Genomic DNA, 16,043 nt, shown 5'->3' on the forward strand with positions numbered 1-16,043 from the left:
CACCCTGCAGTTCCTCTATGGCCCAGGTGCAGCTCCTCCTCCAGGAAGGCTTCCCTGACCTCTCAAAGTCTCTGTGCTTTTCTCCGCAGCGGCTGGACTCTGTTCCCTTCCTCTGGCAGAGTGGGGTCTCCGCCAAGCCCTGCTGATCCTGGACTGAATGCAGGGTGAGGTGACGGGGAAACGGTTCAGTTGTTGTGAGGACAAAACGAGCTTTGAAGTGGTTGCTTTGTGCTGCACACAAAAGCTGGGAAGCAAGGGTGACTGCAGTGGCCACGCACAGAGATGTGTCCCCCAAACTGGTCCTCCTACCCCTTCTCTGCCAACCTCCTAGTTCCCATGGGGCCTAAGTGTGTACACAAAATTTAATTTTTATTGTCTTTATAAGGCTTTCTAGTCCTCTCTAAACTGATATGCTGTTCTTCCCCCGGTTTCTTTGCCCTCCCTCATGAGTCTTCTGAAACTGCACATCACGCTCACAGTATCTTTCAAGGACAGCGTTTTCTTCTTCGGTTTTTTTTTTGTAAATATTCTATTTATTTATTTTTAGATAGAGGGAAAGGGAAGGAGGGAGAGAGAGAGCGCAACATCAATGTGTGCTTGCCTCTTCCACGCCCCCTACTGGGGACCTGGCACACAACTCAAGCATGTGCCCTGACTGGGAGTCAAACTGGCAACCCCTTGGTTCGAAGACTGGCACAGTGCACTGAGCCACACCAGCCATGGCAAGTACAGCCCTTTCTAACCCAAAGGGACTCCTCCTGTCCCTACCAAAGTGGCTCTTCCTAGGGGACAGTGCCACTTTTGTATGCTATTACCATCAGGGACACAGATTGGAGCTGACACTCTGCTCTCCCTGCATCACCCCTCCTATACCTCAGCTCTGCCATCCCCATATAAAAAATTTTTCTTCTGATTCAGCAGAAAGGAAAAAGGACTTGAGGAAAAGAACGACAGTGCTGTGATTGCTGGGGGGACATAGGTATAAGGGGACTAACTGGTAATGGAAAAATAAAATAAGGATTACATTTTCAAAAATCTCTTCCTAAAGCCTCTGATGGCGGACACCACCATGCTCTGCCCCCTTGTTCTTCTCACCGGAGTGTGTCCCAGGCACTCTGCCACGTCCGTCAAGGTCATTGGCGTCAGGCTCACAGCTTCCTCTATGTTCCACTGGGCAATACTTCAGGGTCTCAGACAATGAATGATCCAACCTGCGCCGTGGCCTCAGTTTCCAGGGAGAGCCACTTGCATTCCCCCTTAGCCACCCACGCACAGACTCTGGCTCTCGGTGAAACCTTACCCTCCGTTCCCTGCTTCCACCCAACTACCTGGTAGGCTTGAAGGCTCACTCCCTTACTTCCGAAACACCTGCTCATCAACCTAACAGAGACCTTTGGAATTATAACCTTTATTCCTTCCCTCCCATACTTTTGCCTCCTCCTGGAATCTTCACGTCCTTAGAAAGGCTGCTCCCAAGTTCCTTCAACTACCTCCCTGCCAGCATTTTCAAGTCTGTGATTCCTTGTTCTTTCTGCCTTCGACACCAGTAAATCTCACCTCCGCAGCCTCATTCAGCTTCTCCACACCTGTTCCCTGGATGCTGGGTGCTACCCAAGAGAATCACAGAACTGGGCAGATGAGACCCAGCACGGCCTCCTGGTCTTCAACTTTAGCTGGGTCCCCCCACACCACCTGCTTTCAGCCTGCTCGGCCACCGAGCCAGTTCCCCTTAACAGACTTCCTAAAGCTTCTCCACGCTTTAACAAAACCAGATCCTTCTGGCTTTACCTGCAAGACAGCCTGGAGGTTCCTCTTGAACCTCCCTCCAACCCGCCCTCAGGCCTCAGAGGCAGAAGGTCCTCTCTTGCAGCCCAGGGCCACGGCCACTGGCTTTGGACCCCATCCTCTCCTGTCCTTGCCCTGTCCTTGCCCTGTCCCTGCTCCCAGATTGTTGCTTCATTCTCTCCACATACATTCAGCCTGCTTCTCTACCGACTTCTTTCTCTCGGCTTCAAGACATGCTCCCTTATTGCTTTCCTTCAAAATCAAATCAGGACACACTTTCCCTCACCACCACACCCCTTCCGGTGGCCTCGGCCCCCTTCACGATCCCTTCCTAGCAACCTTCGGAGAGGAGGAGTCTACACTCGCTGACTCCACCTCCTCACTCACTTCCTTGGACAAAGGTGCTCTTGCTTCCACGTCCTCCCGGACATTCCACAACCACCACATATGTGATGGGGGACGAGACACTCCTGCAGCATCACCTGTCCTCATTTCCAGGGCCAGGTGTCAAGGCAAGACTTGCCAAGCCCCCAGAGGGACTGAGAGAGGAAACACTGGCTCACTCCATTTTGTTAGTGTCACTTAAAAGGCTTTGATTTTTCCATGCATTTTCTCATTCCTTTATTCAGCATGTACTTACTGAGCACCTACAATACCCCAGGCTAATATGATTGAGTGACTCTGAACAGCCCAGAATACTCCAAGGAGCTAAAGAGACTGCAGAGATGTAAATGTGTTCTGCAGCCTAGTTGTACACGAATTAAGACCAGCAAGTCCTTTCTTCCTGCAGACAAAAATGCTATACAATTTTCTTTTTAAAGTGTGTCCTTCCTCCTGAGCCAACAGCCCCCACCACACACACACACACACACACACACACACACACACACACACACACACACAAAGTTCGTGCATTTAATAGTATATGTCTGAGCCAGAAAAAAAAGGAAAGCTGTTCTGGTGATTGATTTGGAGGGCCCAGCTCTGCTAATATATCGAGTGTAACATGGTGCCAACCTCAAGGCCTCCATGAAAGCTCTGTGCTGGCAGGACTAATGCACAAGAAGAAACAGATTTCAGAGAAAGCAGCTGGGACAAAGGCAGTGTGGGGCAATGGAGTTAGGAAAACCGAATCTCAGAATCCACTTATGCCCATGATATATTCTGAACACATCTACTTAGGAACTTTCTTGAAATAAACAAGCACAGCCTTAAGCTGCCCTGATATGAACACCATTCAGATGTCCCCACTCAGTGCCACCAACTATTCCCAAATCCCAGGGCCAGTTTCTATGCTCCTTCTTGGTCACATTCTCAGTTAGGGGTGGTACCACCTCCTTCAGGGCCCCTTTGAAATGCATGGGGATGTCTGGGCCCCACATTGACACTGTTGCAGGTCAGGGCCCAGGGAGGGGCAACATCCTGCACTGACTAGGGCGGTGCCACACATGGAAGAACTGCCCCACCCAAATGCCACTGGCGCCCTACTGAGAAACAGCAGTAAGGAGCAGTGAATAGTGCCACCCGCTACTTGAGGGTCTGTATTCTGTGCAAAGGGCAGCACAGCACTCCCACGGACTACGAGGAAACCTCCCCACCTTCTGCTCCAGTTTGATAAGAGAGGAAGTCCCTGGGTGGGGGACCGGGTGGGCGGTTGTACCTGTGCTATTCAAGAGCCTACTCCCTTCACTCCCTCCTAAGACAGAATGCTTACAACTTATCCTCTGTTGCTGGCTCACTGCTCGTGTCCTGGGCTTTCCTGGACGCAGTTCTTCAAGGCTGTCTGGAGTGGAGATTGCGTTATGGAGAGCTCCAAGGCAGGTGTGGGAGGCAGCATCATTCAATGTTGCCTTGCCATTAGGAGAACCCTGGGTCCTGGGGAATTTCTCGTACCTGGGAGTTGAGTCAAATGAAAAGGCAGGCTAGCTTCCGTGTGCCAGCAAGCCTTGGCAGCAGGAGAGGCCTTGATGGAAGGAGGTGTCTCCCATTCCTGCCCAAATGCACATAGCGGCTGGCCCTCATCAATCAAGCAAATGGCCGGGATCTGGCTTCCATCCCAGAGGAGCAGGGCGCGTCTCCCAAGCTCCCATCCCCGAGTTTCCAGGAAAAAGGAAACCAGGACTAAAGGAGGCACCACCAGACCTCACCTTGACTAATAATAACTAATGCCACTAATAAAAGGAAGGACAACCTCAACATATTGGTTGAGGACTTACTGTGTGCCAGGCATGGGGCTAAGAACCCTATGTATCTCTCCATTTAATCCTCGTAAAACCTCTAACAGTTGTATGGTTTTTACTCCATTTTTCAGATGGGAAATCAGGCTCTGGGTTGAGGCTGTTAGGTGGCAAAGCCAGTGTGTCTGAGCAGATTGCTAGGAAACTCCCTTCATTTACTCAAAAATTTACCAGCTTGCTGAACAGGTCCATTTACCGACCAGAGGTGCATGAGCACCTACTCCTAGGCAGTCTGCTGGGCACAGTGGATGTGCTGGGGAACAAAGCAAAATGCCTGTTCTCAGGAAACTTAAGATCTAGTGGTGAGAGAGACCATTATCAACAAGTAAACAGATTCACATACAGCCCGCAACTGCGAGTATGATCACATTTATGCATACAGTACGAGAGCTGTGATGCAGGGATCAGGTGCAGAGACTGGAGAATGAGTGAGAGCGCTTAGATGGGTGGTCAGGAAAGACCACCTCAGGAAGTGGTCTTAGGCTGAGACTAGACATCTTCCAACGGGGAAATGGTTGCCCCAGTCCCTGGGGGGAAGAGGGGACCCCAGAGGCAAGAAACACATGCAGACTGCCCTCATGAGTCAGAGCTGAGAGAGCTGGGCTCCCTGCGTCCTGCATGCGTCCTGCGTCCTGGCCCAGGGTGCACAGGCAGGGCGGTGTCAGGGTGGGTGGTGGGGCATTTTCAAATCTCGTTCGGTCCAGTCTCAGGGGCCTGCCACAAGATCTTCCAGGGAGAAAACTGCAAATTAGACTCAGTCTTCCTTTACATCCTAAGAAGAAAAGCATGCCCAGTGGTTGGCTAAATCAGCTGAGGTCCCTCCCCCGACCTCTCACCGCAGCCTTTATTCACCCAGCAAGCGTGCTCTGACACCTCCCAGACACCAAGCTTCGTCGCACCCCACTGGGGAGGCTCACTGTCTCATCTGGTGTCCAGAGAACGTCCTGGGAGCAGAAGTCACACACTGAATGAAACCAGGGAGGCAGTCCTGAGTCCAGCTCTGAGTGCGGGCTCTGCAGTCAGGCAGCCGGGTCCTCCTACGTGGTAACTTCGTGCCCTGAGGCCCAGTTTTCTCCCCTGTACAAGTGGGTGAGAGCAGAACCTACTTCTCAGGGCTGCTGAGAGTATTAACTGAGATTATACGTGCAAAGAAAGATGCTTAAATGTAAGCTGTTGTTAGTATTATCATCTTTGGGCAGACTAGCAAAGTCTCAAAAAATGCTGACAGACTTCCCTGATGAGAATAAGAAACTACCGTCACAGAGCCCAGTTCTATGTCAGTTTGGGTCCAAGGCACATATGGACTCATTACTTTATTTACACCTCCAACCCATGACATTTTCCTGACCAGGAAGCTGAGGCCCAGAGAAGGGAAGTGCCTTGTCAGAGAGAGCAGGGCCAGCACGGGATCTAAACTCAGCTCCTCGGACACTGGCTCAGGGACCTGTTCGCAGGTCCGCGTCCGGCTGAGAAGCAGAGCTCTGAGGAGGCTCAGCCTCCCTCTGGGTAGTGGGCCAGAACCACTTTCCTCAGCGTTGCTCCACTGTGGTGCTGCTAATGACTGCTGCTTCCCAGCCTGTGGGAGCTTAATAAAAGTCATGCAAAACTCGCTGTTTAGCACTCTAATTGAAGAGTTTGGACGTGAAGAACATATCATGTGGAATGAATAACAAATCAGGCAGCTCCTTTTTTAGCGCTGAAGCTAAAACGCCAGGGGAGCAGCCGTCACTCCTAGAAAGAGAAGGTCACCGCTGCGGCAGCCACATCCGTGTGCCCAGCACACCCGTCCACGCCCTCCCTGGGCGCCTGCACCCCACGCTGAGCTGATGTGCTGGGGCCACCAGCTCTGCTCCATGTGCAGTGACCAAAAAGGATGTGGAAGTGGGGTGCTTTCCAAAAGCAGGGTGATGGGGAGGGAGCCCCGCCCTGTGGAAGCAGGCGGACTCTGAAGGAGGCGGTGCTGGGAGAGAGAGCACCTTTGCCAGCCTGGAGCCTTCCTCACCCAGGAGAGGATGCTCTCGGGTGCGACGCCATTACACCTGCCCCCATGTTCTAAGCACCATGGGTCTGCTTCCACCTCGTATTAGGAGTGGGGACTGGGGTACACCTTTATGTCTTTGAGCCGGCATCTTTAAAGTGGGAATAAGCTGACAAAGTGGTTTTAAGATGAAGTGAATTGACATATGGAAGGTCTAGAGAGACTGACACAGTAATTACATATAAACACACATATCTTATGTAAACATAATGTGTATTAGTAAACAAAAAATAACATAGTTAAGTAACATTTACTATGAAGCGCATTTTGTTTTAAATTAGATATTTGAGGTAAACAGGAATGAAGTATCCTGTCCCAGGTGACATGGCTAAGACATGGCTAAGCAAGGGTTCGCACCCAAGCAGCTGGCCGGTCCGGCACAGGCCAGATCATGTTCTTTCAAAGGGGCTGAAGGGAAGGAGCGAGACTGCAGGCTTCAGTAACAAGACGACTCACTCATTCATCAGTTACTGAGCAGCAGTTGGAGAGGAGCTCCTGAGCCCTGGGACAGAAGCCGGATGCAGTGGGCACCTTGTCTCCATGGACGCCTCCCAGGGCTGTAAGGATGAAGGGAGCCACTTTAGCCCTGGGGATTCTGGGTTGGGGCGGGGGATACATAACTGCAGGTGGTCAGCCCTACGCCTCCCAGCCTCAGGTGCACCCCTTGTTCACTCTGGGAGATGCTGCCCTTCGGTTTGACATTAATAACACCTACCATGAAGTCTAGGCACCGGATTAAGTGCTGTCACATACAGACCATCAGCGCCCACACAGTAATTCAGCGTATGTTGCTGTCCTGCATCCACAGATGAAAGCATCACTGGGCATTAGCGAGAGGAAGCCACTTGCCCTGATCACACATGTGGTATGGGCAGAACTAGTGCTAGATCCCAGCCTTGACTGACCACAAGCTTGTGAGTGCACTGTCACTGCCCTGGGTCCCCAGGAGCAAGAACAACCCCCTCAGACACCCAGCCTGCACTGTGGATGTGGAATTGCCACAGGAGGAGCTGAGGGACCGCTGCCCAGGGGGAGTGCAGAGAGCAGGGCCATTACAGGGCCGGGCCACTGCACCGCCCAGAGGCGCCACTCCCCGGGCATCCTCCGGGAACCAAGGCCCCCGGAATGAAGCAAGGCTACAGCTCAGAGGCCAATAAACAAAGAGACCCAAATAACTCTAGCTGGACTAGACCCCAAATAATGCAGGGCTGAAGGACTAGCCAAATTTGCAGGGCTGGTTGAGGCTCCCTTCAAACTGTAACCCAGTCAGGGCCCCGCGCCACCATTCATCAGCAGTCAGTGGGCACCCGGGCAATACAGCCACATACAAGGAGTGGTGGAGGGCGCGATTTCACCCCATCAGAGCCGAGGGGTAGATCCAGGGAAGTTTTACTGAACCCCACAACCAATCAGTGCCCAGCACTCTAATTTATTTAGAAAGAAAAATCACAGAGAAGTGGAGAAATCTCTCGAAGTTCACAGAAAAGTGGCTGATGATTTAAATTCTTGGCATACAAAATGAAACCTTTTCACTTGTCCCTGAGATATTACTTGAAAGGTCTGGGGGTTCAAGCACAATCCACGAGAGACCTCTAATGTTCCACGCACTGTCACTGGGTAACTGCCAAGCAGCGGGGATGACGGCATCACTATGGCCCCACGTGTGACTGGCAGTTTCTAGAGAAGTAGCATATGGAGAAATAAGCAAGTTTGCTCATTCATCTCTCTCTCTCTCTCTCTCTCTGTACATAGATGTATAGCCAAATAAGAACTTTCACAAATGATAAAGAAATTCCAAAAAGCAACGGTACCAAAGTCCATTACAATTCCACACTTTCCTTACTTTTATTATACGCACTACCTGATCTAACACGGGAATTCAGCTCTGGGTAAAAATAGAACACTTCTTTCAACTCGACTCTAATCTTTATACCTTGAGTCAGAAAGCACTTCCTGAAGCATAAATGTGGCAGCTTCGGTATTTCAAAAGCTTTAGAAGGAATTAAAGTCTCTTTCATCTTCCTTCTTCTACAGCCAAGAATTTACCTTCCCACAGAAAGTTTTTCCCTGGGTCTTTTATAGTCTAGAAGATTTAGGCAGAAAGAATGAGAGGAGTCCCCAGACACTGTCCTGTCCTGTAGTCTCTCCTTTGATGGGCCAGTGAGGACGTGGTTGGGGGCAGCAGGTTGCAAGTGGTCGCCTTGTATCAACTGCAATGATCTATTAATAAGCGCCTGCCTCCCTCTCCAGATTGACACTCTGCCAGCTCAGGGACCGGGGCAAAGCTGCCTTTGTCTGTCATAATTCTTGGCTTAAAATACTACTCAGTGCATGTTTCTTGAATGAGCAAATGAATGAACGAGTGAGTGAATGAGTGACTGATGGAATAAGTAAAAAGTCTATGGGGAGACCCTATTGTTGTATTTTTCCCAGCAGAAGGAATTTTCCAAGCTGTTACACTAATTAGGACTGATATTCTCAGTTATTTCGAGACTTGCTTGATATTTGCTGCTAATTTAAATGAAATGCTTATGTTTACTCATTAATTAATTAGCATGCTTCCCCACAGCTTCCCTTCACTAATTTGGTTAGTTACACTATGCTTTCTCCTACCCAGGACTTTCCCTGAGACCTGGGCACATCACAACCATATCAGAGTGAACTTGTTGAACAAAATTTAAGCAAATTTTTTCAAAGGCTTTAAACACAAATGAGAACCCAGCCTCACTTTGTGGCCCGAGGTGTCTTTGGGTCCCTAGTGTCTTAGAGCCCTGCTGTGAGCCGTGTGATAAGTTGCTGTAGGGGGAAAAAGAAAAAAAACATTTCTACCCCTAGACCAAATCGGTTTTTCAGGGGAAGTGAAACTTTCTAAAACTTGAGGACTTCCTGAAAGACAAGCTATCATATACTTAATGAGTAAAACTGGAGAAACTGGAAGTCAAAATATAGGCACCCTTCCTAGTTCAGCCTAGTAGCTTGTGGCGTGACCTCAGGCAGGTCAGTCCACACCCCCAGAGGCCAGTTAGGCAGGACCGGGTGGCCCGCTCTGGCCAAAGACCTGAGAGGAAGTCATATGAAGCACTTTCCAGCCAAGGCATGAAGGTCAGATTTCCAGTCACATTTTTCTCCTGTAGGGGTGCTATGCATTGAATTGCATACCTCAAAAATTCCTATGTTGAAGTCCTAAACTCTAGTGCCTCCAAATGTGACCTTATTTGGAAACAGGGTTGTTGCAGATGTCACTAGTTAAGTTAGGATGAGGTCAGATTGGTGTAGGGTGAGCTCCTAATCCAATATGACTGGCATCCTTACGAAGAGGATGAATTTGGACACAGACATGCGCACAGGGAGAACAGCACCCTGTGAAGCTGGAGTGATGCTGCCACAAGCCAAGGAGCTACCAGGAGCTCAGAGAGGGAACGCATCCTTTCCTAGTGCCTCCAGAGGGAGCACGACACTACTCAGGCCTTGATCTTGGACATCTAGCCTCCAGCACTGTGATGTGATAACTTTCTGTTGATCAAGCCATCCAGTCTATGGTTCTTTGTTGCAACTGTCCTAGGAAACAATATAGGAGTAGAGGAACTCTGGCCAGAAACATACAACCCATCTGCAGAATGACCCAGTCCTCTTTGGCTTTCCCAGCTCCCTGGGCAGGATGGATTCAACAAGTTCCTGTCACAGCAGAGTCCTTATACTGCCCTGTTCTGGGAAGTGTGTCTGATCTGAGGCTGGTTTAAAGCAACCTTTCCTCTGGGCAGTGACAGCTGCGCATCCCAGCTATGGGCCTGGAGGGCAACAGGACCCCAGTGTTCCCGGTGTAGCCCAGGTACATGAGGGTGCTGTGGCTTTGAGGAATGGGGAGGGGGACCAAGTCTTTAAGACTTGCTATAGCTCACATCAAGAAGCTGACTTACAAGGCTTCAAGGGAAGATAGCTCCCGGTATTCCTGGCAAGCACAGGACAAACTCACAGATTCCCAGGCAAAGTGAATTCAAAACAAAAGAATTCAAGGTAAGCAGATCATCAGAGCTGGCAGAGCTGCGCGTGGAGATGGCCAGTCCAGCTTCCTCACTTGCAGATACAAAGACAGGCCCAGATGAAACCAGTCAGTGGTACAGGAGATTAAAACTGTTGGCTTTGGGCAGAGGTATTGACCAAGAGGAGGAAGGAGGAACCTCAGTGGGATGAGGGCTCCATGGGGGTGGTAACTGGACAGTGTCTACAAACACAGAAATTCATGGAGCTGTACACTGTGCACTTTATAGTAAAACTATACATCAGTAAAAGACTGAAACAAAATAAAGTCCCAGGGACAGTTAAGGGGACATCACAAGTGTGCTGCTAGATCAAGCCTAGGACTTAGGCTTCCTGATGCCCTGTTCCCTGTAGGTTCCTCTGCTCTGCTGTATTTTTGCTGCCATAGCAACTCAGTGATGCCAATCTATAGGTAGGCTTTGACCAGGGAAGAAACCCATGGAACATGCAACACGAAGTCAAGGAAGGGTAGTCTTGTGTGGTTTAGAGCTAAAACCTTGAGGGTATCTACACTGAGTAAGGTTAAATGAGCTCTATTATTACTATTATAGCAGTACTGACGGCTAAGATTTATTGAGTACTTACCATATGCCAGGCACTACTTTAAATGCTTTCATGTATTATATCTTCACAATAAGGTTTATGGTATATACCATTATTAATCCATATTTTACAAATAACAGAAAGGCCCAGATTTGAAAACCTGCTCAAGGTTATACAACTAAAAACTGTCAAAGCTGACATTTGAATTCAGACAATCTGGCTCTAGAACCCATGCTCCTAACCATAATACAGACTGTCCCACACTAAACCATCTGCAGCTGGCAGACTGGCAGCCTCTGCTCAGGCAATTACCCATCATGCCACAGGGGGAACACCAACATTTGTCCAATGGTCCAGGTAAGCACCAGCCCTGCAGATTTCCACATAGAGTTGTTAAAAGCAGGTTCACCCATCGTCTCCTGGATGATAAGTATTAAAAAGCAGAAAGGGAATTTACCAAAAGGCCAAACTACTTGTGACCTGGCCACCTTGGTCTACCCTTGGGAACAAGGCAGGATGTTCTGAGCTGAAAATTTAGGTGCCCAACTGCATTAACAATCAGAGAAATGCAAATTAAAATCACAGTGTGATACTACTACAGACCTACTACAATGCCTATACTTTTAGATAACAGATAATACCAAATGCTGGCAAGGTTGTATAGCAACCAGTACTCCAATATATGGCTGGTGAGAGTAAAAATTGATGCAACCAATTTGGAAAACTGTTTGAAATATTATTAGTTGGCTCTGGCTGTCACAACAAAACACCATAGGTAGGTTGGCTTAAACAGCAGAAATTTATTTTCGCATAGTTCTGGGAAGTCCAAGATCAAGGTGCTGGCCCATTTAGTGTCTGGTGAGAGCTCTCCTCCTAGCTTGCTGTGTCCAACTTCTTACTGTGTCCTCACATGGCTGAGAGACAGGGAGGGAGCTCTCTGGTGTCCCTTCTAATAAGGACACCAATCCTAAAGGATCAGGGCTTCACTTTTGTGACCTTATATATCCTAAATTACTTCCTTGCTCCACATATAGTCAGGATTAGCGAGCACTTCCACATATAAATTTTGCAGTGACACATTCAGTCCATAGTATTCTGCTCCAGCCCCCTCACCCCCCAAATTCACTTCCTTCTCCCATGCAAAATATATTTAATTCATCCCAGCAACCCCCAAAGTTTTAATTCATTCCAACGTCAACTCTAAAGCCTAAGGTCCAAAGAGCTTCTAAATCAGATGTGCATGGGATTCGAGGTATGATTTATCTGGAGGCACAACTTCTCTTCAGCTAAGAACCTGTAAACTGACAAGTTATGTGCTTCCAAAATATGATGATGGGACAGGTACATTCCAAAAGGGAGACACTAGAAGGGAGAAAGGGCTGATGGGTCCAACCAAGTCCGAAACCCAGCAAGGCAAATTCCATGAGATCATGAGGCTCAAGAAGGATCCTCTTTGGCTCAGTACTCTGACCTCCAGGCCCAGTGTGGTGGCAGCAACACACCCATGGCTCTATGGGGCTCCCCGCCCCTTTGGCTCTCTGGGGTGGTCCTGCCAAGCTTCTCACTGCTTTGGTCCCACTCAGAGGCACCTCGCAGGGTCATCCTGGCCCACTGAAACCCTTTGAGGAAACAGCCTTACCTTCAGGCCTGTGGTGGGGGTGGCAGCCCTGATAATCTCCCAACTGCCTTTGGCACCATTCTTCCCCTTTCTTCAGGAACAGGGCCTAAAAAACTGAATAGCTCTATGGTCCCATCTTGGAGACACCGAGAATCTAACATCCTGCCTTCATCCTGTCTCCCTTTCTCTTTAGTTCAAACTGGCAGTGTCTCTGCTATTATAGCCCCATCTCTATTTCTGGCTTCTATCCCTGAGATGGCTGATTCATTCCGTGAGTCCCACCCATGATCTCTTAGTCAAATGATGATTCAGTTACACTTCTAGTATTCTCTGCAGAACAAGCTTTCTCATGTTTTTGCAATATGGGTAGGCTGAGAATTTTCCAAATCTTCAAGTTAAGGTTGAATGAAGTCATAGGAGTAGAGCACCGATCTGATAGGATTAGTGGCCTTTTAAGAAGACACACCAGAGAACTCACTCATTCTCTCTGTCTTTGCTATGTGAGGACACACTGAGAAGGTGACTACCTGCAAGCCAGAAAGAGTTCTCACCTGAAACCAAATTGGCTGGCACTTTGATCTCAGACTGCCCAGCCTGCAGAACTATGAGAAAATACATTTCTGTTTAAGCACCCAGCCCGTTGGCATCTTGTTACAGCAGCCCCCGCAGACTAATCCAGGCAGTGTCTACTGAAAGTGAACACATGTCGACCCCACGACTCAGTGATTCAACTCCCAGGTATAATCCCAAAGAGATGACTGTATATGGGCATCAAAAGCCATGAACAAAGATGATCACAGCAGCAGTATTTGTAATACTCCCGAACCGGCAACAGCCCATGTGCCCATCAGCAATAGAATATATAGTGAATATGGTATATTCACAAAATGGATTACTACATAGTAATAAAAATGAACAAATTACAACTACATATAATGGCATAGATATGCGATATGAATATACTGGTGAAAGAAAGAAGCCAACACGAGAAAGCATACCCTGTAATTCTATTTATGCAAGATTCAAAATCAAGCAACAATGCCCTTTTTCTTGATCTGGGTGCTGGTTACAGGAGTATGTTTGCTCTGATAATTTAATAATCTGTATACTTTGATTTTTTCCATTTCTGAACCCTATGTTATATGTCAGTAGAAGGTTTACTTAAAAATAGGCATCCATCACAAAAGTCACACTGTTGTAAGAATGAAGTGTGAGTTGCTATGGTGTGCGGTGTGGGGACAGTGTGTTGTGCTGACCAGTCACCGACCAGTCAGTGACGTCACGGCAGCTCGGCACCAAAACAAACAAGGTGGTGGGGGTAACAGTGGGCGACTGCCAGGAAGTCTCAGCACAGCACATCAGGTGACACACACATCGTACTATCTATCCTTCAGTTGTGTTTAGGAAGGTGATGACTATTTGACACACTAACTTGTAATTGCACAAACATATGTATCTTCTACACTTTAAAAAAATACCTTTTTTAAAATCATTGTGCACTTCTGGAGGTAAGATAAATAAACTCTGAAAATGTTGTCAAGTCAGAACAGGTTAGTCTATGGTATTCCTGGTCGATGATTGTCCATCGTACTTTATCGAATAAACCATTTCTCTTGCCTGTGTCCTTGACATCCTCTTTGGGCGTATGAAACCTGGGCTATGGATGGGCAGGCATACTATGGCACTTCTAGGAGAACTTATTTCTTGGTAGCTGCTCTTTAGTCTCCACCAAGAGAACGTCATAGTGTTAGAAAGGGCCTTATGGCTATAAATTTGGGCCCCAGCTGTGATCTACCGAAGGACAGAGCCTGAAGGCTGTGAATTGGCACTCTGAAAGGACTCTCAGGTATCAGGGAGTTTGGGGGAACCTGGGTTTCTTCCTGCTAGGGAGGGGCGTGGCTGCCAGAGCAGGCCTGCAGTTTGCCTGCGGGCCCCTAGAGGAGGCAGGCACTCCTGTTTAAAAAACTACTGCCTTGCTTGATCTCCACACTGGAAGATCCTGGCATTCTGGCATCTGCACCCCCTGCCTCCTTCCAGGTGAGGCAGGCAGGACTCTCCTTTTCGGTTCTTGACAATACTTCCTAATGAAAAGCCCCCGAAGCCCCTGGGCCCAGAGTCGCGACAGAGTTTAAGCGTCCTTCCCCACGCCGGCCACACACTGCCCCGCCTGGGGCAGGAGGCTCTCAGAGCACTCACCTGGGGTGTCATTCCATGGCAGATATACACGATGGGGACGTTCTCTGTGTCTGGGCCCTGATCAAGACACAAATCGGTCTTCACAGAGTTTTGCAGCTGAACACCAGGGCAGGGGCGGCCACACCAAAGGGAAAGGAACAGAGAGACAAATGCATCAAATCAGGAGAAACAAGCTTTCCACGGAGACAGGCCCCATTTTCGCAATCAACCTGAGGCCCCTTGAATACTATGGAAACCAGCAAGTACCGGCTTTTGCTTTGTGTAAAGGTGCTAAGGTTAAGACCAGTCCCTCTGAAGAAGTATTCACATGTTAAACAGCAAGCTGGGCCTGGGGAGCTGGGTCAATCTAGGTAAAAATAAAAGGTACACATGCACATACATACACAAGATAGTGCTAGGTGTTTTAACTCTCCAGTTCCACAGGAGAAGCACGATGGCCTTCAGAGGTGCCTGGACAGATAGAAGTGTTTGCTCTTGAGGGCTGGGGCAAGTGAGCAACATGCTAGCTGTTTTGGGGGCCTGGGACCAGGCTCTCTCTGCTTCCCACAGATTCAGCAGTGGCTGGCCAGGCCCCACTAGAGGCCCGGTTGATGAGGGTTCTCCACAGTGGGGGTTTGGCAGATGAATAAGAGAGAAGAGGGTCAGGGTGGGAGCAGGGGGAGGGAGGTAATTCTTACCCCACCTACAGGCATAAGACAATCAACAGAACAAATGTGGTGGCCACTAGAATGATAAGGCTACTTAGATTGGGGGTGGGGGATCTGTTGGGCTGTGTGTAAGCAGAGAAACCCAGCTGCAATCAAGGAGGAGGTGAAGCATGAGGTGAACAGAATTAGAGACAAGAGAGATCACCCTGCCCCTGCTGTGGTTTTAGTGGTTCCCCAGCTCAAGTGCCTGTGTCCAGCTGTACTTCAGTTCCTATGTCCATAAGAGAGTCTGTGGTATCTTTATCCACCTTAACTTGAGTTAGCTTTTAGCAATTAAAGCACTCTGTTTAGAAAACGGAGGCTGGAAATAGAAATCCAGGGGGCCCTGGCCAGTGTGGCTCAGTTAGAGCATTGACCCATAACCGAAAGGTTGTGGGTTCAATTCCTGGTGAGGGGATGTAACTAGGTGGCTGGGTATGCACAGGAGACAACCAATAAATGCTTTTCTCTCACTCTGGTCCCCTCTCCCTTCCTTTCCCTCTGGAAGCAATGAAAAAAATGTTCTTGGTGAGGATAAAAACAAAATCCAGGGGGATACCTGGGTGATGGACCACAGGTGAGTCATCTGTCGGGGAAAGCCAGTGACAGGCCATGGCGAGTTTTGGTAGTCCTGACGGACTGTGGCAGGAGCTCAGAGACCCCAGTTAAGGGATGTGAAATGGAACAGACAGCCAGAGGTACCTGTGTGGTCTGTGCATACCCTGTTCTTGACAGTGGACAAGGAACAGAGTCAAATTCTTTTCTCTTGAGCTTCCTTTCCTTTACTGGTAGCAGCTCAACCTCGAACTTATGGTTCTGAGGTTCTGAAGAAATATGAGCATGTGCCAGCTCCCTAGGCAGGGCCCCAGAAGGATCTACGTAGCCAGTCCTCTATGATAAAC

General features: G+C 48.8%; 1 protein-coding gene across 2 annotated transcripts in view; it reads right to left on the reverse strand.

Annotated features, from left to right (window-relative positions):
* The window catches only part of GALNT18 (polypeptide N-acetylgalactosaminyltransferase 18), a 325,017-nt gene that overhangs the window by 31,142 nt on the left and 277,832 nt on the right, over positions 1 to 16,043 (reverse strand). The window contains exon 9 of one of the 2 annotated variants that reach the window (XM_037133828.2): positions 14,456 to 14,551. The exons of the other annotated variant lie outside the window; for it this stretch is intronic. Within the exon in view, the coding sequence (XP_036989723.1) occupies positions 14,456 to 14,551 (96 nt within the window). The remainder of the gene's footprint in view (positions 1 to 14,455; positions 14,552 to 16,043) is intronic. 2 annotated transcript variants of the gene reach the window in all.

The sequence above is a fragment of the Artibeus jamaicensis genome, unplaced genomic scaffold (assembly GCF_021234435.1).
Source record: "Artibeus jamaicensis isolate MK-2021 breed Jamaican fruit bat unplaced genomic scaffold, CSHL_Jam_final contig_797, whole genome shotgun sequence".
Taxonomy (NCBI): Eukaryota; Metazoa; Chordata; class Mammalia; order Chiroptera; family Phyllostomidae; genus Artibeus; species Artibeus jamaicensis.